This window comes from Microtus pennsylvanicus, chromosome 2 (genome assembly GCF_037038515.1).
Source record: "Microtus pennsylvanicus isolate mMicPen1 chromosome 2, mMicPen1.hap1, whole genome shotgun sequence".
NCBI lineage: Eukaryota > Metazoa > Chordata > Mammalia > Rodentia > Cricetidae > Microtus > Microtus pennsylvanicus.
Window position 1 is genome coordinate 127,316,032 of NC_134580.1, and position 25,983 is coordinate 127,342,014.

General features: G+C 50.1%; 1 protein-coding gene across 1 annotated transcript in view; it reads left to right on the forward strand.

The window, feature by feature from the left end:
* The window catches only part of Rspo4 (R-spondin 4), a 39,649-nt gene extending 14,815 nt beyond the window's left edge, over window positions 1-24,834 (forward strand). Inside the window, exons 2-5 of the mRNA XM_075963869.1 lie at window positions 11,328-11,516; window positions 12,083-12,223; window positions 13,933-14,118; window positions 21,327-24,834. Coding sequence (XP_075819984.1) covers window positions 11,328-11,516; window positions 12,083-12,223; window positions 13,933-14,118; window positions 21,327-21,436 — 626 coding nt within the window. The 3' untranslated portion in view covers window positions 21,437-24,834. The remainder of the gene's footprint in view (window positions 1-11,327; window positions 11,517-12,082; window positions 12,224-13,932; window positions 14,119-21,326) is intronic.
* The last annotated feature ends 1,149 nt before the right edge of the window (window positions 24,835-25,983 follow it).

The window sequence follows — 25,983 nt, forward strand, 5'->3', positions numbered from 1 at the left end:
GGAATGTGCTGGCCCTCTGAGCCAGCCTCCAGCAGTGGCAACTGCCTCCCATATGTGGCCGTCAAAGGGGGCAGGCGAGCGCCCAGATGTTGTTCATTTCCCCTTGGTCATCAGCGACATGCGTCCCTCATTGCCAGGAAGATATCTGAGATGTGCTGACTAGCCCTCTCTTTGCAGTTCCTCTTTTGAAGTTCTGGATCCTTCCCAAGGGCAGAGCAGGGACCAGGTCCTGCCCTGGTCTTCCCTAGACTGACTTACCTTAGAGCAGACTCCATGATCTTTCTCTGCCTGTGCCCCCCCACTCCACCCCGCCACCTTCTCACCCTGGGAGTCCTGAGGACGGCTGTATTAAATCTGTAGTCCACCATGACAAACCATGTTCTCATGCAAGGCATACTTCACTGGGCACACCCCAGTTATGAAGAAACTCTGCCCCAAAAAAATGTTGGCCTTGAAATAAGCAGTCCTGCACTGACTGTTGGAAGAACGACAGCCACAGATTGGAGTCAGGGTCGGTGGTAAAGGTCTCAGCTGCATAGCGATGTCACCAAGACCCTCTTGTCGGTCAGTACTGCCCAGCAGCTCCACGGATGTCTGTGAGCCTAACTCACGGATTTCCGCTTTGCGAATGGGAAGCTGGAGCACAGGACGGTTAGAACCCTGGTTCCTGGTAACACAGGTAAGAGGGGAGGGTCAGAGCCGGGATTTGAACCTGCATTGAGCCCGCTCTGGCCTCGATCCTGCTCTCCACCAGTGGATTTTAAAGTGTGGCTCCCAGACTACAAGCAGGGACCCATAAGCAATGTGGGTTCCAGGTCCTGCCAACCCTCCCAAAGTATCTGCTGATGGGAGGCCCAGCTGGGGGTGTTCCAGCAAACTTCAGGGTATTCTGTATACAAAGGGGATGGATCCTGCTTGGCCCAGTGTGGTGTGCTTGCCCACACCTATTGTTCCATATCTGTGGAAGACTGAGGAAGGATCCCCAAGAATTCAAGGCCAGCCTGAGTAACATAGCAAAACCACCCACCTTAAAATCAAAATTGACGGGAGACCCTCTTCCCATTGTCACTAAAGGGGGAAGCGGATGTGGCTGCTGCCCAAGCACAGTGAGATCTGGAACTTCCCATCATCCTTGGCACCAGGATGGGCATAGAAACTTGAGGGTCTGCATTTGGCACCCAAGAGCATCACTTCGGACAACCCCAGCCACTGCCACTGTGAGAATGCAAGCCAGGACTGGCAGATGCTCTGAATTTTTCCAGAAGTCCAAATTCTAGCTTTTTATGTGAAATCCCTTGATTTTATAAACGCTGGCCATCTGTCCAAATTACTCTTTAAAAAAAAAAGTGTGGGGCGTATACTTGGCCTGGGTACCAAGGGCATTTTAATGTCAGGCGCACTGTGTCTGCTGAGATGAACCTGTCTGGGACAGCACGGTGTTTTTAGGTTCCCAGGTGTCCACACAAGCCCCCAGGGAAAGAAGGCTGTGATGTGTGTCAATGTGGAGGTGACCTTAAATCCACTCAGAGTTTCTGGGGCCATTGGTTCCTGTCAGATGAGGTGTTGGGGCCCAATCCCAGGACACAGATGACTCTGACCCTGGACTCTTTGTCATTCCTTGTCCCCAGAAGAAAGAACAAACCTGCCCTTCACCCGAGACCAAAGCTGCCTGATGAGATCTTCACTTAGTGGTGGCAGAAAGCCGTGTCCCCATTCCTTGCTAGCTACCTTCTAGTCTTTCCCATGCCCCTGCCTTACGTGAGACAAGGGACACATGGTGGTTCACAGTTCCACTGAGGGTCATGACAGTGAAGGGACAGCGTAGGCACTTCGGTTGTGAATGAGCTATGTGTGGACACTCGGCTGATTTGCTGTTAGGCCCCCTTAAGGTTTCAGGGCCGGGAGCTGCCACCACAAGTCTTCAAGTGGGGAAACCACAGCATCAGTGATGAAGGGACTTGTCTAAGGTCATTCATCAAGCAGAGAAGCCAGGATTTCCATCTGTTCATCTGCACACATCTATCTTTAGATACTTTAGATCTTTGAAGACAGAAATTACACCATCCTCTTCAACCTGGTAAAAAAGGGCTGCAATTCCTCGGATGCTGGCTATGTGCTGGGCTCTGAGCTCATCATAGGCTCCTTTGCCCTCCAACATGGCAGCCCTGCAAGATAAGCATCATCATACCTAGAACACCATACCTAGAACATCATACCTAGAACATCATACCTAGAACAACTCAGGGTTGTAACGGATCTTGCCCAGGTTCACACAATACTCCCCATAGGCATTGTAACCATTGAATCTCTAGCATCTCTCAGAAGAAAAAAATTACAAAGGTTCAGCGACTGTGGTGACTTGAAAGAAAAGTACCCCCAAAGGGAGTAACACTATTAGGAGGTGTGGCCATGTTGGAGGAAGTGTGACACTGTGGAGGTGGGCTTTGAGGTCCATTATATGCTCAAGCCATGCCCAGTGAGGCAGACCACTTCCTGTTGCCTGTGAGTCAAGATGTAATAACTCTCAGCTCCTTCTCTAGCGCCATGTCTGCCTGCATGCTGCCTTGCTTCCTGCCATGATGATAATGGACTAAACCTCTGAACTGTAAGCGAGCCAGCCCAGTTAAATGTTTCCTTTATAAATTACCATGGTCATGGTGTCTTCACAGCAATAGAAACCCTAAGAGAGCAACCATTCATTGAATGAGTGGCTGGCTTCCTCAGCACCGAGTTTCTGTGTGCATTCAGAGTCATCATAAGCCAGAGTCACCTTATAAACTGTCAAGCCAAAGTGGTCGCTGTGTTCGGTAGAGTGGACTTCCAAGTCCTAACTCATTCCCCAGGTACTGGGAGAAAGACTGGTAACTGAGAAGTCATTCAGAGCGCTCCAGCTGCTGGCCCAGGCAGAGCTGTACCTGTGGGGCCAACTGGCATTTCCACTGCGGGAAGCTGGTCTCAATTGTAGGAGATGGTTGCTCAGGGGAATCACATGGGCTGTCGACTCTGATGCTCCAAGGAAGCTCATGAGGTTGCAATTAGAGCCCAGATGTACTCATTTATAAGTATGTGCCTCATCTGGGGTAGGGAGGGATTCAGTGGGGATCCACCTGACATGGAGAAGAACCCGGGTTTCCTCGGAGTGCCATGGAGGGCAGTGGTGAAGGTGGTGCTGTGGGCCCTCTGTCCTGCAGGAGTATAGCTGCCCACCGGGTTCTTCCTATCCAGGGAGCTGGGTCTCTTCTGATTGCAGAAGAGGAGCCTTAGCTGGAGCGGAAAGCTCCTTTCTTCGGAGCGGTGAGGGAGCCAAGCCCCAGGAGGGCCTGGAAGGGCCTCAGAAGGTTTGCAGCCTTTTGGAGCTAGTGAGGTTCCTGGCTGCCACTTCCCACTAGGAATCTCATTGTTTATTTGTTTTTCTCCTTCTGCTTCTGTATTAGTCAGAAACCGTTTGGTTGCAAGTGACAGAAACGCTAACTCAACGTGGCTCGAGAAGAGCGTGCTGGCCTCTGGGGTGGACCAGGTGGGATGGAGGCGCCTTCGAAACGCAGACGTAGCTCCTGGCTCCGCTCTGAGAGCTCTTCATTCTTTGGAGGGTCTTGGTTTGTGCAGCCTTCATCAGCCTCCACCATCCACAGCTTCCCAGGTCCAAAGTGCAGAAAAGAAAACACGCGTGAAATACCACACACACTACACCACCACAAACTCACACACCACACACACATGCCCACACCACACAAAAAAAATATACACCACACACACATGCCCACACCACATACCACACCACATAGCACACAAACAACACATATACCACACCACACACACACACACTGCATGCTACACCACATACCATAGCCCCCGACACTCACACCACACAAAACGACACATATGCCTATTGAGGAAGAAAAATCTCAAGACGAGTTTCTGTTGGGACGCATGCCTGTGTCTGGACCAGCAGTGACTAAGGTCAAGGGCACATGGTGAGCTGCTCCAGTCATAATGGGTGTCAAAGTGTAGGTGGTACCACATGCGCCTCAAAAGTCAGGCCTAGTTGAAGATCAGCGTTTGCCAGAAAAGATGCCGTGGCCACCAGTGGCCACTTTGCCTTGGGGAAGACTTGTGCATCCCCCGACCTGCCGCTGTCTTTGTCCTGACCACCATTTCTCATCCAAAGTCACTTTCCACAGCTGTATCTCACTGGCCCAGGGGAGCCAAAGCAGAGCCTGGACCAGAAAGCACATGCCTGGTGGCCATCTTCTTCGCTCAGAGAAAGGAGACTGGAGCAAGGAAGACATTGTGAAATGCCCAGTGTGTTTATTTTAGATTTGGACCCAAACAAACGACTTCCTGCGCCTCGCTGGGACTCTGATACAGTCAAGTTTAAGAACCAGTATGTGTGGCTCCTTCTGGAGCAGCCCTGTCCAAACTCGAGAGGTCATTGTTTCTCTTCCATAAAGTGAGCAATTGGGTTCCTTCACCCATGACCTTGAGGGAACCCCATTGTTCTTTCTAATAAATCAAGAAAGGTGTGATAAAGACCTGGGAAATACACTTGGCGCAGGAGATCACTTCCTAAATATAACCCCAGTAGCACAGACACTGAGAGCAACAATTAATAAATGGGACCTCCTGAAACTGAGAAGCTTCTGTAAAGCAAAGGACACGGTCAACAAGACAAAACGACAGCCTACAGAATGAGAAAATATCTTCACTAACCCCATATCAGACAGAGGGCTGATCTCAAAATATACAAAGAACTCAAGAAATTGGCCTTCAAAAGAACAAATAATCTAATAAAAAAAATGGGGTACAGACCTAAACAGAGAACTCTCAACAGATGAATCTAAAATGACTGAAAGTCACTTAAGGAAATGCTCAATATCCTTATCCATCAGAGAAACTCTGAGATTCCATCTTATACCCATAAGAATGGCCAAGATCAAAAACACTGGTGACAACTTGTGCTGGAGAGGATAAGGGGTACAGGGAACACTCCTGCATTGCTGATGGGAGTGTAAACTTGTACAACGTGTACAGCTGCTTTGGAAATCAGTATGGTGATTTCTCAGAAAATTAGAAAACAACCTACCTCAAAACCCAGCAATACCACTTTTGGGTATATACTCAAAGGATGCTCAATCGTACCACAAAGACATGTGTTCAACTATGTTCATAGCAGCATTATTCATAATAGACAACCTGGAAACAACCTAAATGCCCCTCAGCCAAAGAATGGATAAAGAAGATGTGGTACATTTACACAATGGAGTACTACATAGCGGAAAAAAAAATAATGACATCATGACATTTGCAGGCAAATGGATGGAGCTAGAAAACAACATATTGAGTGAGGTAACCCAGACTCAGAAAGACAAATATAATGTGTACTCACTCATAAGTGGCTTTTAGACATAAAGCCAAGAAAAACAGCATGCAATTCAAAATCCCAGAGAACCTAGACAAAAAGAGGACTCTAAGAGAGACATACATACATACATACATACATACATACATCTACATGGGAAGTAGAAAAAGACAAGATCTCCTGAGTAAATTGGGAGCATGGAGACCATGGGAGAGAGCATAGGGGGAGGGGGCGGAAGGAGGGGAGCAGAGAAAAGCATATAGCTCAATAAAAACAATCTTAAAAAAGTAAAATAAAAATTTCAAAAGATGCCATTACAACCTTGGAGCACTAGAGGGCACTGTAGCCAATTTCTGGGTCAGGGAAGCAGCCAGAAACTAAACCACAGCCCTCACAAAGGTGGGAGGCTTGTGTGTAAGCATATGGACGCGCGCTCATACACGTACGTACACACACACACACACACACACACACACACACACACACATCACATCATGTGCCTACATTCTGACTCTCAGAGTCAGGGGACAGTTCCTGAAGGATTCTTTTGCCCTCAGCATGTTCAGTCAACATCCTCCAAAGACTATGGCTCTAGTAGGGAGTTTCCTTAGGTTTGCAAGGCTTTTTTCTTTTCCTCTTGCAAAATGGCAACACCCCCACATGAGGGCATCTTGGCCCACAGATGCAGTTTGCAGGGCAAACCCCACCTTGTGCTCTGATGAGAGAATGTAACTTGCAGTTTGTCCAAGTTTCCTTGGGATCACTGAGTCCGCTGAGTTGCCCTTCATTGCTGGGTGGCAGCTTGGCTCTGAGGCTTCCCACACAGCATGAGGGGAGCACCCTCGTCTCGAGCAACACCGCTGTGCTTCCCAGCATCGAAAGCCTTGGTGCCTGGGCAAGGCCGTGACCTAAACCAGGTGTATTGCCGTGCGTCTGAGCTCTGTGCGCCCGCACCCAGTTCGCGAGCTTCGGGCAAGGGGGCTGGAGGTTAAAATACACAGACACACACAGACAGAGAGACAGCGACACGGGTCATCCTTGAATTCCCCAAGAATGCCCCCTTTATTGTGTTCAGGGGCAGATTATATAGAGATAGCCACGCCCCGGCCAAACCCACCAGAAACCACTCTCCTGCCCTCAGGAACTCCTGAAGGTCTCGTGCTCAGAGCAGCTGTAGGCACTCAGATCAGGGGATCAGGATCTGGGGTCTCACTGCTCCCAACAGTGTATGAGATTTTTCTTCTCCTCCCGTTACAGCCCTGGGTTCATGTGGTGGTTGTACCAGTGCCTTTCTCAAGATTCCTCTGCCACAGGGAGCAGCCAAGGCTCCTGCCATCAAAACTGAAACTCTAACAGGGAAGACAGGGGAGAGAAGAGCAATGTGGACCCTTCCCGGGCATGGCCCATGACACGCCCACTCCCATCTCACTGACCACGGTTAGACATGGGACCGCTTAGCAGTGCAAGAGGGTCTGAGCAATATAATTTCTGAGACAAATCATGCTAAACATCAGGGGTCCGTTCCTGAAGACAAGGAATGCAGAAGCAGGAGGTGACTAGCGGAGAGCCTGGGTGTGTGTGGGTCTCCACTGCCCCCAAACCCCCCAGCTCAGGAATCTGTTTCCTTCCCTACCCATGACCTAAACCTGAGGGCAGAATGGGGCTTAGGAAGGGGATCTGGAAGAAAGGGGGAATAATTAATACATCTTTATGGGACTAGAGATGGCTCAGTGATTAAGATTAAGGCTACTCTTTTAGGGGACCATGGCTAGTTCCCAGGACCCATGTGGCAGGCTCACAACTGTTAACTCGAGTCCCAGGGAACCCGATGTCCTCTTCTGACGTCGGTGGCACACGGCATGCACGTGATGCACAAACATACATGCAGGCGAAATGTTGACACCCGCAAAATAATAAAATAATCTTGAGGAAGAAAATGTAGCCCTTCCATGCTCTGTACACCAGAGAAGCTAAGTTTCTTTTTCTTTAAATGGATTTTTGTTTTGAACTGTTTCAAGTCTATACTAAAAAATAAAAACTAATGTAATAAATACCCCAGTGTGTATGTGTATGTTTGTGTTACAGGCACAGGTGTGCATGGCCATGTGGAGGCCAGAGGTCAACACTGGGTGTCTTCCTCAATTCGGTCTCTACCCTGTTTGTTTGTTTCGGTCAGGGTCTCTTGCTGAACCCAGAGCTCTCGAATTTGGCTAGACTGGCTGGCCAGCAAGCTCCAGGGAATCCTCCTGCCTCTACGTCCCTGGCACTGGAATTACAGCCACACTCTACACTAACTGGCTTTTTTTGTGTGTGGGTGCTGGAGATCAGAACTCGGGGCGTCCTGCTTTCGTAGCAGGCACTTTACTGGCCGAGCCGTCTTCCCACCCACCCACCCACCCTCATCAGCCATTTTGACCAGTTTGACCAGTTCTTTCTATGTACACGTCTGCATCAAATTTTAGGAAGTTAAAACACAAATGAGGTCTCAAGTCTTCTTTCCCATCCCCTCTCCCACATCTGCACATGAGTACCCCCATACTGAATTAGATGTGCATGCACCCTTATATGTCTCTCATTCTTCGGATGCCTCATGTATAGGCAGGGCAACAGATCATGGTTCTGCTGTTGAACTCAAATGGTAACTTGTACATGACTCATCCACACACTTTCTCTTTCTTCTCAGCATTGGCTTTGAGCTGCGTCCGCAATGATAACCGACCCTGCCTCAGCCGTTTATCATGGCCGCGCTGTGTGTGTGATGCACGGCTGTGGCGTATGACTACACCACCACGTATTTATCTGGCCTCCCCAAAGTGGGTTCTCTTTTGTGACTGTGCTATTAAGCCACACCGCAGTAAGCATCTCTGTCAGGGTCTCTTGGCGCAGATATGCAAGAGTTTCTCGGCTTTGTGGTTTCCCGAGCGAGTCTGTGACGGGCAGTGACGGATCACCTGGTAGATTCTCGAGTCTTACCCTAGACCTCCTGTAATGATTTGGATCTGAAATGGCTCTCCCAGCTTGGTGTTTTGAATGGTGCTCCCTAGCTGGGGAAACTATTTTGAGAGGCTGGAACCGTCAGGATGTGGGGGCCGCATAGTAGAAGTCTGTCACTAAAGGCAGCCTTTGGAAGTCTTCCCCGGTCCCACCTCCTCTCCCAGTCTGTGCATCCTGACCCACTGTGATGGGAGCAGCCTCCACCATGGGCCCCCACAGCCATGAACTCCCTGCTCCTCCATGGCTTCTCTGCCATCAGTGATGGATCTGCTTTAAAACTTTGGGCTCAGATAAACCTCTCCTCCCTGACAGTTGTTCCTGTATCTACTAGGGGATGGAGGGACAGCTCCCTAAATCACCCGTGGGGCATTGAGAAGTTCCCTTAATCTCAACTCTGATAAAACCAGTCCCTTTAAGCATTTCAGGGAAGTCTAGCATGGAGTGGAGTTGGAGTTTGTTAGAAATAAAAAGGGGCTCAGAGAAAGCATACGACACACCCAAGAGTACTGTGAGGTGGGGTGCTTCTTTAAAAAAGCACACTGAAGTGCCCTAATGGTGATCTCTCTCTCTCTCTCTCTCTCTCTCTCTCTCTCTCTCTCTCTCTCTCTCTCTCTCTCTCTCTCTCTCTTTCTCGTGTGTGTGTGTGTGTGTGTGTGTGTGAGAGAGAGAGAGAGAGAGGAGAGAGAGAGAGAGAGAGAGAGAGAGAGATGCACATCCATTCAGAGAGCAGAAGAGGACATCGAGTTTCTTCTTCTACTGCCTTCCATTTTGTCTCTTCAAGACAGGGCCTCTCACTGAACTTGGAGCTCTCATTGGCTAGGCTGGCTGCCCATCAGGCTCCTGAATCCACCTGTTGCCTCCGTTCAGGGCTGGAGCTACTTGGCCAGTCCTGGCTCCTATGTGGTGCTGAAGATTGGACTTCAGATTCTCTTTCTTCGATACTGTCAGCAAGCCCTTGCGTGTGCTCTTGTCCATTAAGCCATCTCCCTAGTCCCTGCTGAGTGGGTTCCCAAGGTACCTGACCCTCCCTCTGTCTGTTTCCTCTCCTGATCATTGATGGTCATTGAGTTTCTGGGGGTGTCTCTGGGGTGTCTTGGGTGGAATTATAATCTGATAAAGCCACAAGCCGCTGGAGCTGCTCAAAGAGGTCCTAGAAAATTTCAGGTTTCCAGCTGGAAGGAGAAAAGGTAGATGCTGGTGGTTGTATTGAGATCGATGTTTCTCTGCTGGTGAGTCTGCAGAGTGCGGGGCTTCTTTCCCTTCTCGCGCCCCCATGTTTTTCCTCTATCATGCCTCAACATCACCATGGCAACTAATCACAGAGCCATTCTGGAGTGGAGGTCAGATGTTGAACTATTGGGTATGAGAAGGCATGTCTTCAGATTTACTGGATACTGCTAGACTTCTTTCCAGGGCTCACACCAGCAGAGGGAGAAGTTTCCTTTCATTCCCATCTGTCTTTGGTGTCATCCAAGTCAAGCAGGTTTTGCTGAGTGGGAGAACCTGGCTCCATCTGGGTCTGGTGGTGTGGCTCTCTCTAGTCTGGGGCCCTCTGGTAGCTTCACGCTTTCTCTTGGGTGTCAGCTGCCTGCAGCTTTGGAAACCCCGTCTTTATTCTTCTGTCCCAATTCTCCACATTCTTTTCCTGGAGCAAGTGTGCTGAGGGTACTGGCACTTGCCCGGTACCCAGGGTGTGTCACGGGGTACACATCTGCTACAGTGTGGTCCTGTGAGGGCCACATCAGCCAGCTCCTCCGGTGTAAGTGACCAGGTGCAAGGCTCTCAGGTTTCTGGGTTGGGAGATGGAGAGAGAGGCAGAAACCCAGCAAGTCTAAGCAGAGTCCGTGGATGTTCCCACGTGTCCCTTACTGTGTATTAAGCATAACATATCATCCAGGCTTTGGGGGGGACTGCTCTGCTGACAGGAGGAGGGTGGCCTCTCTAGGGAGGTTCTGGCAACTCATACATCAAAAGTATCTCAGTGAGGAAGATGGGAACAGAAGGGCTGGGAGGTGGAGAGCCAAGGATGTCCTCTTCTGAGGACCCACGGCCTCAGGTCAGCCAGAGGGGGTAACCAGCTCATCCGATGTCTCAGCTCAATGAGATATGAAAACAGAGCAATTCAATGCTCTCTGGGCATCTTCAGTGTCCTTTCTTAGTGACTCCTGATCAAATCCCGACTCTTCCCACTGCCCATCCTCAGCGGTCTCCACTGTTCCCTCTCTTCTGGGCACCTGCCTCTGCAAGACATAAGCAGACCCTATGGCCTGCCTGGCTACGCCATGGATCCCTTGCAGCAAGCTCCTCATGCTTGCCATGAAGTCTGGGGGCTTTCTGCTGTCATTCTCTGCGCCTACTCCCCCAGGTTCCTCTGCTCAGAGAGGTACAAGGAAGGACTGGCAGCAGGGCTGGGCATGAAGACTTAGCGCTCCACATGGTTTGGTAAAGATGTCCCTGTGAGCCTTGGTGTGGAGCATACGACTCATCTTCTCGACTTTGCGACCTCGTTCATCCTTCATCCTTCCTCCCCTTGACTTCCTGAACCCAATGGTGACAGGAGCTTTTGTAATGGTGACAGGGGAGACTGGAGTATTGTTCAGGAACTGAGAAAGAAGGTGATGGTCTCACCCGTCCCCATGTGTGCAACTTACATACACACACACACACACACACACACATACACACACACACACACACACACACACATGCTGTTTTAGTAAAGAGTAAATATGTCTGTAATCAAAAAGTCCAGGTAGCAGTGTCTGAGCAAAGTAGACATTGATTTCTGTGCTATCAGCAGTCTATAAATGCCTACCTCTATGTCCCGTTCACCAGATTTTGATCACATGATATCTAGTAGTCGGAGATGCTCGGAAATGTTGTCTTCTATTGGATCCAGTTAATAGCCCATGAGTCCATCTAAGTAGCTCACATATGATTTTGGCTATCTTTCTCCTGTCTGGTCTGTCTGCAGCAGGCACCGGTCTGGGGGCCAACTGCACGGGCTGTGTCATATGCTCGGAGGAGAATGGCTGTTCCACCTGCCAGCAGAGGCTCTTCCTGTTCATCCGCCGGGAAGGGATCCGTCAGTATGGCAAGTGTGTGCATGACTGTCCCCTCGGCTTCTTCGGAATCCGTGGCCAGGAGGCCAACAGGTGCAAGAGTACGTGTCTCCTCCCATGTATACAAGCTTAGGTAGAGCTACCCTGTATTCCACCCTCCCCCACACATACCCTGGGAGGAAGCAGAAGCATAAGCAAGCCCAACCCTGCAGTCCCAGGCCAGGTCGTCTCCTCTCCGTGAGCTCTAAGAGGACACCAGCAGGTCTCAGCACAAACAGGGCAGGGAACCTCCATTTCTATCTAGGCTCTACATGGCCGCTAGCAGATTACTCACCTCCTCCAGGTCTAGCTCTAGTAGGAAAGCAGCCCTGGCCTTTTTTTCCATTTTCGCTGTGGCCTAGGACAAATCATCACTGATCTCGGAGCCTTGTGAGTAAAGGGCAAGGGAGCTTCACTCCCAGCCCAGAATGGCTGTGATACCTAGTGTATCACTTCCCGTGCTCAACCTCAGCTTAGATGAGAAAGGAAGGCCTCTCCTATGCAACCCAGCTCATCAATTTCCAAGTCTGAGCTGCCGACAAGATGAGTCCATACCCCAGTGGGCTGCACAGAGACCCTCCCTCCTCAGGCAGGCCCATGACTTATGGTGTCTCTGGCTTTGTTGCAGAATGTGGGGCCACATGCGAGAGCTGTTTCAGCCAGGACTTCTGTATCCGGTGCAAAAGGCGGTTTCATCTATACAAAGGGAAGTGCCTGCCTGCCTGTCCGCCAGGCACCTTGACCCACCAGAGTACCCGGGAATGCCAGGGTGAGTGAGACACTGGCCACCTGCCCTAGCCTTGGGGAGATGTCGGGAGACCTGGAAACAGTCAATGAGATATTATGGGGTGATGGGCAGCCCGGCCCCATGTTGGTACACAGAGAATCTTCAGGGCTCTAGTGCTACTGTGACCACCAACTCTTGATGTCACTGTTGTTACCAAGGGTGTTCTCACCAGTCAGGCAACAAGGAACAGTGTTACAGTAGCTTCTTAGACAGTCGCTTCATCTGTGTCCCAGGGCTTCTCTGAAGATTTTTAAAAAGTAACAACACAAGGCCAGGCAAGTGACTCTTTGAGAAAAGGGCGGATCCCCGGCACCCATATAAAAACAGTGTGTGCTCTCTGTAACCCCAACACGGTGAGAGACAAGTGGACCCCTGGGGTGGCCGAGAGCTCCGCCTTCACACTTCAGTAGGAGACAGAAGGGACATGCAATTGGTATGTAGCCCGTTAGGTGCAGTATCGCTGCAAGGGATGCTGACGCGCCATGCCTGGACCCGCCCACCAGTCACTCCCTGAATCTTTCTTCCTTGGTGTGGCCCCTGGGTTGTCTCTGAATCTGCACTCCCATGCAGGACCAGAAAATATGACAGTAATCTGCAAAATGCCTCTGCTGCTCAAGGCCCTTCTGTGGCTCCCGCTAGCCTCTGGCAGAGTCCTGGCCAATCAGGTTCCCCGTCTATAACCTCTTCACACATCTTCCTCCTCTTCCAGGCTGGGCCTGCCTGTATTAGGTCAGTATCCTGGGGACTTTGTGGGGTTTCCACTCACTGGAAACACCTCCTACTTCTCCTTCCCACCCCACTTGACAGTCAGTACCACAGCATCCTTCAGGAAGAAGGCTTCCTGGACCCAAGGGTGTGGCCCATTCCTCTTCTGGGCTCCCATAGCCTCTGTACCCTCTAGAATTGCACAAAGTACCCCTGCCTTCCTGGTGCAGTATCTCAACAGGGTGCATTCTGGGAGGCAGGCGGGCGTCTCCTCTGCAACTGCCCTTCTGTACCTACAACCCTGGGTCTCACAGTAGGTGATCAGTCTTGACTTGTCAGGTGACTCCTAGTAGTGGCAGCATAGGTACCTCGGGTCTAGGGACCTGTTCCCAACCTGCTCTGTATACCAGTTCCTGCTCCAGGCCTCAGCACCTAAGACTGCAAGGTGGGACATTCACTGTCCCCAGAGCTGGGTGCTGCCTCCTGCTCAGAAGTGATTGGAATGATTCTGAAATTTCCTTTTCTGAGAACTTTCTGTCCATCACCTCATTGATCCTCACAATAGCACCGGGTGGCTTTGACCTTCTACAGTTGTTAAAAGGCATATGGTCAAGTTCAAAGATAGAGCCCTGATCCTGAGGACCTTTTAGCAATCAGCTACCTCTGTGTCTGTCCCTAATCCCTGCCCCTTTCTGAATTACAGCCACTTGGGCTCTCAGATCCTGCCAGCCATGGGAGGCTTAATTCAACTCTGTTACCTCCCTTGGGAAACCTTCTGCTTTGCTGGCAGGAGCCGGCTCTGGCTTCTAGCACAGCCTTGGTAGGGGTCTTTGCAGGCTCCTGCAAGCAGTGGTCTCTATGTATGTTCTCTGCGTCCAGCAATACACTGAGTCCCTTGCAGGCAGAGCTCCTCAGATCCCTGGTCCTTGAAGCCAACAGGCAAACACTACCAACTGACTCACCTGTCTGTCTCCCTTCACCCACAGAAGAGTGTGAGCCAAGCCCATGGGGCAGCTGGAGTCCCTGCATACACAATGGGAAGACCTGCGGCTCAGGCTGGGGCCTAGAAACCCGGGTGCGGGAGGCTGGCCCAGGCAAGCAGGAGGAGACTGCAAGTTGCCGGGTGTTATCTGAGTCCAGAAAATGTTCTATAAAGAGGCCCTGCCCAGGAGGTGAGTACTAAGCCTGTGGGGCTGCATGGAAAACATCCATGGGTGATTTCTAGCGTCCAGAGACAGAGACACCCCCACAGATGGCATCTGCAAGGCCACCAGAAAGGGCCTGCCAGCCCTTCCTGAGAACTAAGCATCACCCTGTGAAGTAGTTACAGAGAAGGGTCCCAAATACAGTAGGAAGAATGATTTGCAGTGCCCAGACCCCTATGCTGCAAGGACTTTGGAACAAGCTGCTGTTTCTAGTGGAGTTCCTGGGAAAGCCCAAGAAGTGGGGGCTGGAGGTGCAATGCAGTGCAGTGCCCATCCCGTAATACAAAAGAGAAACAATGCCAAAAAGCAGGTGCTTGACCCAGCATACAGAGATCAGTTGGAGACAGGTCCCAGGAATGCAGAGAGCCGAGGTTGCCATAGAGATTTGAGTGAAACACTCTAAAACCCCAGGCACACATGTGCAAAGAGATCTCAGCTCTGAAAAATCAATGCTGTCAGCTATGCAAGAGTAAAATGGGAGACTATGCCTATACCACCCCACTAAATACCGCAGGAGCCCCTTCACTTGGGCAGACAAGACCACAGATTTCCAATGGAGACCACTAAGAACCCCAAAAGAGAGGGTTGTGAAGTACGAGAGGCATCGGCATGAAAAAGCAATGTTAAGGATATGAGCATGGTGTATTAGATTCTCTATAGTCACTGGCTCATTTGATCTGCACAGTGACTATGTTATAGGCGTGGTTACTATCCCGTTTGAGGAGATGGAGGCCCACAGAGCTTGAGATCCTGACCCTAGGATCACATAGCCAAGAGTAGGTGAACCTAGAGGCCAAACGTTAATCAGTGGGCAAAGAAGACTCTAAGTCATAGTCAACAGTGAAGACGTGAAGCCAGGACACAGGACACACAGATGGGGCTATGCAGAGGCAGAACTTGAATCTAGGGACTCTCCTGCCCCCATCACTACCCACACATACACAATGGGCAGTTGGGACGGAGAGTGGAGTCTAGTGAGACTGTCCACCCAAAACTCGAGGAGAGCCCTTTTTAGATGATGACCCTAGGAGCTGTGGCCGCAGACACTCTGTGATTATTGCTGTGAGTGGTGTATGCTGAGTGTATGTATGAGTTCCCAGACGCCTGCGGAGCCTGCTGGTATGTGCCTCAGCCCTGGCACCTTTTCCACTCAGAGGTTTTCCGAGGTCCCCTTCCGGAATCCTCTCGTGTCACGTCGTGTCATAGCACTGACACCGCTAGGGGAAAGCCTTGCTCCTTCTGCAGCTGTCTGTGGTCTCTGGAGGGTGAGGCTGACTCTGATGCTGGAGCGGGACCCAGATGTCGACTGTGTGGGATGAGTAGGTGCGTGGGTGCAGGGAAGAGAGGTGGATGGGTGAGGGAGTGCCTAGATTGGTAGTTGTGTGAGTACCTGGTAGGCAGATGGGTGGGTAAGTAGAGAGTTAGGTTGTAGTAATAAGGGCGGTGGGGCTGCATCCCCAACACCCCAGCCGCCTGCCCGGCTAGCTTATGCCCCAAAATAATTACATAGACACTGTATTCATTTAAACACTGCTTGGCTCATTTCTACCTAGCCTCTTCTAGGCTAACTCTCACACCTGGACTAGCCCATTTCTTATCTTCCCGGTCTTACCGGGAAGATTCTAGGTCGGAGCTTCATCGCGTGTGTCTGCCCGGGAGTGGGGCATGGCATCTATCTGAGGCATCTGCTCCAGAGAGGAGAGCTGTCGAGTCTGCCCTCACTTCCTCTTCCTCCCAGCATTTTGTTCTGTTTACTCCTCCCACCTATCTCCTAACCAATGAGAGCCAAGCAGTTTCTTTTATTTTAACCAATGATCTTCCTCCATCATTTCCTCTTTTTTGGTTTAAACAAAAAAAAAGGAAGGCTTTAACTTTAACATAGAAAAATTACATATAACGAAACAGTTATCAAGTAAAAGTTACAATAATCTTTATCATAACTAAGGAAAACTATAACTATAACTAACTATTCTTAACTCCATCAAAGACTCCAGAAAGATACAATAGTACCTAAGCAAACAAGAAAAAAGCAACTTTTAAAACTCTAGAAATGACAGAGACATCTCACTGCCTGGACAGTCACCCAAAGTTCCTCTGTACCGTTGGGGCATCCATCTTCAGCCTTCATGCCCATGGTATCCAGCAGACATTTCCATAAAGCAGGAAAATTCAAAGTCAGTTCAGTCACTATCTGTTGTGTCCTGCAGAATGTCTCGCAGACTCTTTCATGAATCAGGAACCCCGAAAGATCATCTCACTTTAGGCAAGTTCAGTAGTCCTCTCTCTGTGGGTTCTCTGTGTCCAGTTTATGCAATAGTCCAGGCAAGAACAGTTTCTTGCCCAAATGGCTATCAAACTCCATAACGATCCTCTTTGATGCCCATCTTCCTCTTGAAGTAGATTGGTGCTGCCAGGAGCAGACATGTCTCATTGTCATGAAAAGTCCTAAGTTATTAAAACATTAAATGCCATATTCTGCAGTCTTTGAAAAGTATGAAGAATGTCTATCTAACTGAAATGTATCTCTATATATCTAGAAAATCTAACTAACATGACTACAAGCTTGGCTATTATCGATGATTATCCATTAACAACCTATATTTCTTAATTATACAGTACATATTTAAATGAACTACACAATCACAATACCTTAATAAAGATCAGAAATACATATACATATAACAAAATTGACCTTAAATCTCTATCAATAAAGCAAAATCTATACTAATGCAAATTATTCATATCATATCCCCCTTTAAATGTAAAAGAACGTTTATAAACCATATTTGGGAACATGGGCGCAGTTTTTTCTCTCCAAACTGCTTCCTGCTGAATGGGGGCGTCGTTAATTAGGTCTTTCATGGTATAACCTGTGTGCCAGGGTCATCTCAGTTGGCAGTTGAGCGAAGTAATTTTTTGAGGGTGTTCACAGGAGCTTTTCGGGAGGTTGTGGTCTATCATACCAAATCGGGATAGAAGAAATCCAAAGGGTCTGGTCCTCTGTGAAAACAAAAGAAGAATCTCTTTTCCAAAGTATCATATCCTTAGATCCAAATTCTGAAATCATACCCTCATGATATCCGTTCTGGTTCCACTTGGCAGCCCATATAATGAAATGTCTCTCTGTACTTAGCTCCTTCACAGTCAAAAATTTTAAAGAAAACATAATGTACATAATCCAGACTCTCTGTGAATTTTCCATTTTTATGTGGCTTATTTTTACTCTATCACTTTACTTTATTCTGTCTCTTTAAAGACTTTACCTTTTTTTTTAACATTAACTTTATTTTCTATATTCTTTTTCTTCTCTCTCCCAAGCCTACGTACATTCATCCAACAGTGTGACTCATTTAGTGGTCTGAATCTGTCCTATTGTGAATCTGCAATTTTTTACTATCCAGGAGCACTTTTGATTTGCACCTTTAAATCACTAGGCGCTTAAGAATCTAAGCTGTGACATTCCTAGGTTAACTTTTTGCTTTTTGAGCGCACATCTTTGACCTGGAATAGCTCTGTAGACCAGGCTGTCTTTGAACTCTCAGAGATCCGCCTGTCTCTGCCTCCCTGGCACTGGGATTAAAGGTTTTTGCTACTACACCTTGAACTCACAGAGATCTGTTTGTCTCTGCCTTTTAGGCACTGGATTAAAGGCGTGTGCTACCACACCCTGAAGTCACAGAGGTTTACTTTAAGAATTTTAACTTTTAGTCTGCATATATTTTAACACTGTAAATCATTTAAAATTTTTCTTTGTCTTTGACGTTCTCTTTACTGTATCTCTTGTTTTTCTGATCACATGGGTCTTTAATGTACCAAGCAATATCAGTAGGACTAAAGCCGTGGCTTTGACGGCTGGATCCTTAGCTTTCCAGCCTCATGGCTGAGGTACTGGCTGTAGCCATGTTTATAGCTACAACTGGCATTTCAAGGTCCCTGCCAGCCATCAAGCTACAACAGACAACACTCAAGTCCTCTCTCGGTAGCCGGCCCTCCTGCCTCAAACAGTCAGAGTTTGCCCTGGCAGGATGGCCCAGAAAGCTGGCATTTTTAAACGGCACAGCTTTTTTCCTGCTACGGCTGAAAACCGAAAAGCATGCGTTCAGCTTTTCGTCAACACCATTTAAGTGTTTCGTGGCAGGACCTCTTAATGAGCTGCAGGCTTTGCAGCTAAAGCTGAGTCAGGAAGCCTCTCTTAGATGAGGCGCTTGCTTGCCTCTGGCAAGCAGAGTAGACCCAAGACATTGCCACAGGAAACATGCTTTACTCTATTCTTTTCCAAGCTTTCTCAGGCTTTCTGTGGACTCAGTTAGCCACACGTCTGGGCGCCATTTGTAGTAATATGGGCGGCGGGGCTGCGTCCCCAACACCCCAGCCGCCTGCCCGGCTAGCTTATGCCCCAAAATAATTACATAGACACTGTATTCATTTAAACACTGCTTGGCTCATTTCTACCTAGCCTCTTCTAGGCTAACTCTCACACCTGGACTAGCCCATTTCTTATCATCTGTATAGCACCGGTCTTACCGGGAAGATTCTAGGTCGGAGCTTCATCGCGTGTGTCTGCCCGGGAGTGGGGCATGGCGTCTATCTGAGGCGTCTGATCCAGAGAGGAGAGCTGTCGAGTCTGCCCTCACTTCCTCTTCCTCCCAGCATTTTGTTCTGTTTACTCCTCCCACCTATCTCCTAACCAATGAGAGCCAAGCAGTTTCTTTTATTTTAACCAATGACCTTCCTCCATCATTAGGTGAGTGGGTAGATGGGTGGGTAAGCAGAGAGTTAGGTGAGTGGGTAGATGGGTGGGTTGGTAGGTGCATGGGTTGGAGGACACGGGTGAGAGGGTAAGTGGATGGTAAGTAGGTAGTTTTGTGAGCGCATGGCTAGATAAGTGGGAGGGTGCATGGGTGAGTGGGAGGGTGCATGGGTGTAGATGGAGGGTGCATGGGTGAGTGGGAGAATGCATGGGTGAGTGGGAGTGTGCACGGGTGAGTGGGAGGGTGCATGGGTGAGTGGGAGGGTGCATGGGTGAGTGGGAGGGTGCATGGGTGTAGATGGATGGTGCATGGGTGAGTGGGAGAATGCATGGGTGAGTGGGAGTGTGCACGGGTGAGTGGGAGGGTGCATGGGTGAGTGGGAGGGTGCATGGGTGAGTGGGAGTGTGCATGGGTGTAGATGGAGGTGTGCATGGGTGTAGATGGAGGTGTGCATGGGTGAGTGGGAGAATGCGTGGGTGAGTGGGAGAATGCATGGGTGAGTGGGAGGGTGCATGGGTGAGTGGGAGGGTGCATGGGTGAGTGGGAGTGTGCATGGGTGTAGATGGAGGTGTGTATGGGTGTAGATGGAGGTGTGCATGGGTGAGTGGGAGAATGCGTGGGTGAGTGGGAGAAGGCATGGGTGAGTGGGAGGGTGCATGGGTGAGTGGGAGGGTGCATGGGTGAGTGGGAGGGTGCATGGGTGAGTGGGAGGGTACATGGGTGAATGGGAGTGTGCATAGGTGAGTGGGAGGGAGTGTGCATGGGTGAGTGGGAGGGAGTGTGCATGGGTGAGTGGGAGGGTGCATGGGTGAGTGGGAGGGTGCATGAGTGAGTGGGAGGGTGCATGGGTGAGTGGGAGGGTGCATGGGTGAGTGGGAGTGTGCATGGGTGTAGATGGAGGTGTGCATGGGTGAGTGGGAGGGTGCATGGGTGAGTGGGAGGGTGCATGGGTGAGTGGGAGTGTGCATGGGTGAGTGGGAGGGTGCATGGGTGAGTTGGAGTGTGCATGGGTGAGTGGGAGGGAGTGTGCATGGGTGAGTGGGAGGGTGCATGGGTGAGTGGGAGGGTGCATGGGTGAGTGGGAGGGTGCATGGGTGAGTGGGAGTGTGCATGGGTGTAGATGGAGGTGTGCATGGGTGAGTGGGAGGGTGCATGGGTGAGTGGGAGGGTGCATGGGTGAGTGGGAGGGTGCATGGGTGAGTGGGAGTGTGCATGGGTGTAGATGGAGGTGTGCATGGGTGAGTGGGAGGGTGCATGGGTGAGTGGGAGGGTGCATGGGTGAGTGGGAGGGTGCATGGGTGAGTGGGAGGGAGTGTGCATGGGTGAGTGGGAGGGAGTGTGCATGGGTGAGTGGGAGAGTGCATGGGTGTAGATGGAGGTGTGCATAGGCAGCGGGCTGGCATAGGAGAAGGATGGGGAGTACTCTCATCTGGGAAGATTGCTCCAGAGAGCTGGCAGATACCTAGAAAGGCGTGCAAGCAGCGTGGAGTACCACAGGGAAGCTCAGACAGGCCTAATAAAAAAGTGACCAGAAAGGAGCTGCTGAAGGAGGCTGCCAGAGGACCCTGTCAGGATATTGAGCTCTCCTAAAGACAGCATGCTGGGATCTCTGCCACACCCTAAGCCATCTGGCCACTAGCCACCCAGCTAGCCTTAGCCCAGATGAGCTTCTCTGAAGGGAAATCAGAACTGGTTCCAGGAACTCTAGGCCACTGAGCAAGTTAATCCTCTGGCCAGCCTTCGGTCATCTTATCTGAGAAACGAGACTAATCCGGTGTTCACACTGGACTGTATTCCTCCAGGATTGGTGGGACACGCTGCGGTCTAACTGAGACCTGGGTCTGAGATTTGCAGCCAGCCCCCTGTACTGTGGGAGCAGCCGAAGCCAACCCCTTTCCCTGCCTGTCAAATGGGATAGAAATAGTTTTTGCTCGCATTGCATGGATTTACTCAATACTCTCTGGGTCATCTGGCCCGCACCAAGAGCAGCTAAATCTCAGGGTCTCGAGATACCAGGCTGCTAGTGAGGGCAGGACCTGGCTGGAAGTAGCTGGGAAGCTGACAGGGACTCTGTGTAAAGGAGACAGAGTCTCCAGCAGGAAGCCTAATTAACATGTAGTACATGGGTGGAGTGGCACGGGGAGCCTGGGCGGCCATTCGAAATCCTGACAGGTGCTGATCCAAGTGGTCCTTCAGCCCTTACAGGATGTTGCCTGACTCCACCTCTGCTCCAGGCATTCCCTCCTCAAGCCAGTGTCCTCCTGATCCCCTAGGAATCTCCAAGGAGGAGTCTGTCCCGAGCGGTTTCACCTGCAGCCTCGAATTTAAAACAGGGGGACTTTGAGTCCGGCACTCAGAGCCTGCTGGGAATATCTGGGCTTCCCTCATCTCTCGGGACCTCCATGGACCTGTGTTCTCTTGCAGAGAGAAACCCCAGGCAGAAGAGCCGGAAGGATCGGAAGGATCGGAAGGATCGACGCCAGCGCAAGGACAGGAAGTTGGAGCGCAGGCCGCAGTTGCCTGGCTCACAGTGACCCCTCTCCACCTCTGGCATCCGACCTCTGCCCTTGGCTTGCTGCCTTCTTCCCCTGTGGCCTCTTCCCTTTCCCCCTGCCCTGCTCTTTATCCACATCCTTCGCTCTTTCTACCTGTCTCTCCTCTGTGTTTTCTTCACCTCCTTTCCTTTTCCCCCTCCCTTTCTTTACGGAATTCCTTGTTTCCGTCTTCGGACCTTTCCCTCTCTTCATGTACCTTTTTTTTTTCATTTCCTCCTGCTCTGCTTTCTTCTGTCCACTCCCACCCCATACACAGACACACATACGAGACAGAGCCTATATCCCCCATGTGGCTCCGTACACCTCAGAGCAAACATTTTTTCTAGATCTTTCTGTGACCCTGTCCTGACCCCACCTTTGCAGAGTTAAAATTAAGGAGGAATAGGGATGAGTGTGACTTGACTAGTCCTGGGAGCACTCAGCCATTGCCTCTGTGATGAGGCCACCTGGGATGCGTTCCAGAATCTCCCGAGGTCCGGCCTGAGCCCCTTGTTCAGGATGGTGGTGTAGGAGTCACTAGGGGCCCTTTGGCTGGACAGTGACCTCAGGCCCACCAACACATCCCTTTGAAAGTGCCTGCAACACAGCCTCAGCACCCCCCTCCGATTTCCCTCTCATAGTGCCTATGACCCTTCCCCAGCTGACCCTCTCCCAAGGCCTTTGGGGACGCATGCACAGGGTCAGGTGGGGCTGCTATAAGAACGAGATGAGACTAAGTCTCTCATCTCAAAGGCTATTGAAGCTAAAGGGAGTTTAGAGCTGGCCCCGCCCACTCTATTCACCACCTTGCTCCCTGCCTGCCCATCATATCCACGGAAAAACTGACCGCTTGGGAAGCGACGGGCTTACGCACCCAGCCTTCACTTAGTGCCTCAAGTCTGTGAAGAAGCCTGAGGGCGTTGGGGAAATGGCTGGGTCCGCAATAGGGATGGCTTCCCACTTACCCACCTCCTACGTGGACACCCTAGGTGTTTTCTTTCTTTGGGGTTCCTCCAACCCCAGACAGGAAGGACACTGGGAGGAGCCTTCAGGTAAACCAAATAATTGGCAAGTCTGTCCTTACCCCTGCCGATGACCTAGGAGCTGCCGTGGTGGCTGGGGAAGAGTCTGGGATTAGAGGATAGTTGGAGAAGAATGCGGTACAGGCAAGAGAGACTCCACATGATGCCACCCCTCAGGCAGTGACCCTCATACTCACCCTACACTTGACAGGTGAGGGTCCTCAGCGCCACCCCTGACCCTGTAGCTGTGTTTCTCCATGGTGTCCTACTGAGAACAGCTGGATGCCCTGTTCGCCAGGTCTGGCTCCCCACTTCTCTGTAGAAGTTCGCACCCCTGAAATACATTCTTGATTTGAGACCTTCAGATATTTTTTAAAGAAAGAAAGAAACTCATGATGGCTTCCTGGACATCAGATAATGTTAGAACTACCATGCCCATAGGTTTGCTGTAGCAGAACCTAAGCTTCCTGGGGCAGCTTCCACTAGAGTGTGCGGGTTGTAACAGGACAGACTGGGCTCACTTTGAAGTGCTTTCGGGATCCTCTTAAGAAGGGGGCTCGGGGGCTCTGTCATTAAATTGCTTGCTGTGTTGCCTCAGGACCCGAGTTTGACTCCTAGCACACACATGATAAACGTCAGGCATAATGGCATGCCTTCATGGTCACAGTGCCGGGGAGGTAGAGACACACAGATGCCTGGGGCTCACTGGCCAGTCAGCGTGCCCCAAAAGCCAGGCTGCCGGTCAGTAAGGAGCCTTATCTCAGAAAAGATAGTCAACACCTGGTTGTACACAACAGACAGAGAGGGGAAGGGGAGCTCACCAGAGCTTCAGCCAGAGGCAGATGACACCTCCTAGCAAACTCTCGGCCTCCTGAGTTAGTTACAGCCCAGGCCCCCGCTTGTGCTCTGTTCGACTTCTTAGAAACCCGAAGCCTCCAGAAAAAGCATGGTCTCATTGAGTCATGGCTATGCCTGGCCTACTAGTAACCTGGTGTAAGATCAGACTGAGTCTGGGCCAAACCATCTGCCCTTTTGGGGCTTCCGTATTCCTTTTGATGAAGAGGAGGCGAGGCTAGACTCATCCCATTGCCTACATCTGGAAGGTTCAGCCACGTCCTGGGCTTTGAGGTGTTTTTAAAGCTTTAGATTTCAGTGTCCCACCCCAGAGCTATATACATTATGAACGAGCTGAGCAGCAAACTGAGCTGGGGTGGGGGGCGGAAGGGCACCGAGTTCCGGGGTCTGGATTGAGGGCCACAGCTCCAGCTCTGACTCCACAGCCCCAAGGTGTGTGTGTGTGTGTGTGTGTGTGTGTGTGTGTGTGTGTGTGTGTGTAGCTGGGAGATACAGATATGTTCTGTCTGGGGTTCTTAAATCCTTGGCCACAGGAGGTTCCAAATTCCATAGTTGTTACAGGACAAGAGGGGAAGGTCTCTGGCCTGGAATTATCAAATCCTTGGCCACAGGAGGTTCCAAATTCCATAGTTGTTACAGGACAAGGGGGGAAGGTCTCTGGCCTGGAATTATCTAGCCATGCTCTTTCCACCATGAGGTGGGGGACCGAATATTCTGCCCCTAAATGAGGGCTCTGGGTATTTTAAAATGTTTTCTAATGTTTTTAGGTTTAAATAATTCTCCCAGGGTCCCCACCGTAACCTAGGGCTTCAGGTATCTTCCTGCCTACTACTGTTCTTTTGTTCCATCTCTCCCTCCTTCCTGGTAGAGGCTGGGAAAGTTCAGAAATGCTCCATTTCTGTCGTTATGGAGAAGGCCGGTGAGGTTGTTTAACCCCCAGTGATGATCCAGTGACAGAAAGGGACGCTTTGTTCCTGCTCTCTGTCCTTACCTCCACCAGACCGCTCACCGTGGGCTGCCTATTATTCCCACATACAGCCACTAGAGGGTGTGACTCAACCAGGAACTGCCAGCCTGTTTGCAGCCCACTCTCTGAACCTGGGGGCATATTGCTGTCCTGGAGGACAGGGAGAGACTGCCTCCCAGCCTCAAGTGGACGGTGACTTCAGTGGAATGGCCTTCACAGCACCACACGACGGCTAGACTCCAGACCCAGGCCCCAGGCCATTTCTAGCCCACAACAGAAACCTGACTCAGAAGACAGCGTCCGACATTCCAGGAGAGCCATAGCGACTGACCTCTGCAGACACCAGCCCCAGGCAACCATGAACATCCCAACTAGTTTTAAGAAATTTCCATTCATCCCCATGGGACCCATCTGACTTGGAAATCTGCATCCTAATAATAAAAATGGTAGTGACGGTGGTGATGATGTTCCATATTAGTTTAACAATAAAAATGATAGTGACGGTGGTGATGATGTTCCGTATTAGTTTAACAATAAAAATGATAGTGACGGTGACGATGGTGTTCCATATTAGTTTAACAATAAAAATGACATTGATGGTGGTAATGGTGTTTCTTGGAAAATTGGGAGTCAGCCTACCTCAAGATCCAGCAATACTACTCTTGGGGATATACCCAAAAGATGCTCAATCATACTACAAAAGCATTTGTTCAACTATGTTCATAGCAGCATTATTTGTAATAGTCAGAACCTGGAAACAACCTAGATGTCCCTCAACCAAAGAATGGATAGAGAAAACGTGGCACATTTACACATTAGAGTATTACTCAGTAGTAAAAAACAATGACATTTGCATGCAAATGGATGGAGTTAGAAAACACTATCCTGAGTGAGGAAACCCAGACCCAAAAAGATGAATATGGTATGTACTCACTCATAAGTAGATACTAGCTATAAACAAAGGACATTGGGCCTATAGTTCATGATCCTAGAGAAGCCAAGTAATAAGGTGAACTCGAAGAAAAACATATAGACCCACCTGGAAAGTTTGCCTGACAAAATTGGGAGCATGAGGGTGGTGAGAGAAGGGAGCGTAGAAGGGAAAGAGGAAGGGGGAAGGGGAGGGTTGAGGAGAACTTGAGGGAATGGGATAGTCGAGATGAAGGACAGAGATGAGGGCAAGAAAAGAGATATCTTGATTAAGGGAGCCATTATAGGGTTGGCAGAAACCTGGCTCTGGAGAAATTCCCAGGAATCCACAAGGATGACCCCACCTAAGACCCTAAGCAATAGACGAGAGAGGGCCCGATCTTGACTTGCCCTGTAGTCAGACTGATGAATATCTTAAATATCACCATAGAACCTTCATCCAGTAACTGATGGAAACAGAGGCAGAGACCCACATCGGAGCACTGGACTGAGCTCCCAAAGTTCAGTTGAAGAGTGGGAGGAGTGAGAATATGAGCAAAGAGATCAAGACCATGTTGGGTTCTCCCACTGTTTCAGTCTACCTGAGCTAATGGGAGCTCACCAACTCCAGCTGGACTGGGAAGGAACAAGCATAGGACCAAACTAGTACCTCTGAATGTGATTGACAGTTGCATGGCTGGGGCAGACTGTGGGGCCACTGGCAGAGTGGTACCAGGATTGATCCCTACTGCGTGTACTGGCTTTTGGGTATCCTGTTCTCTGTGGATGGACAC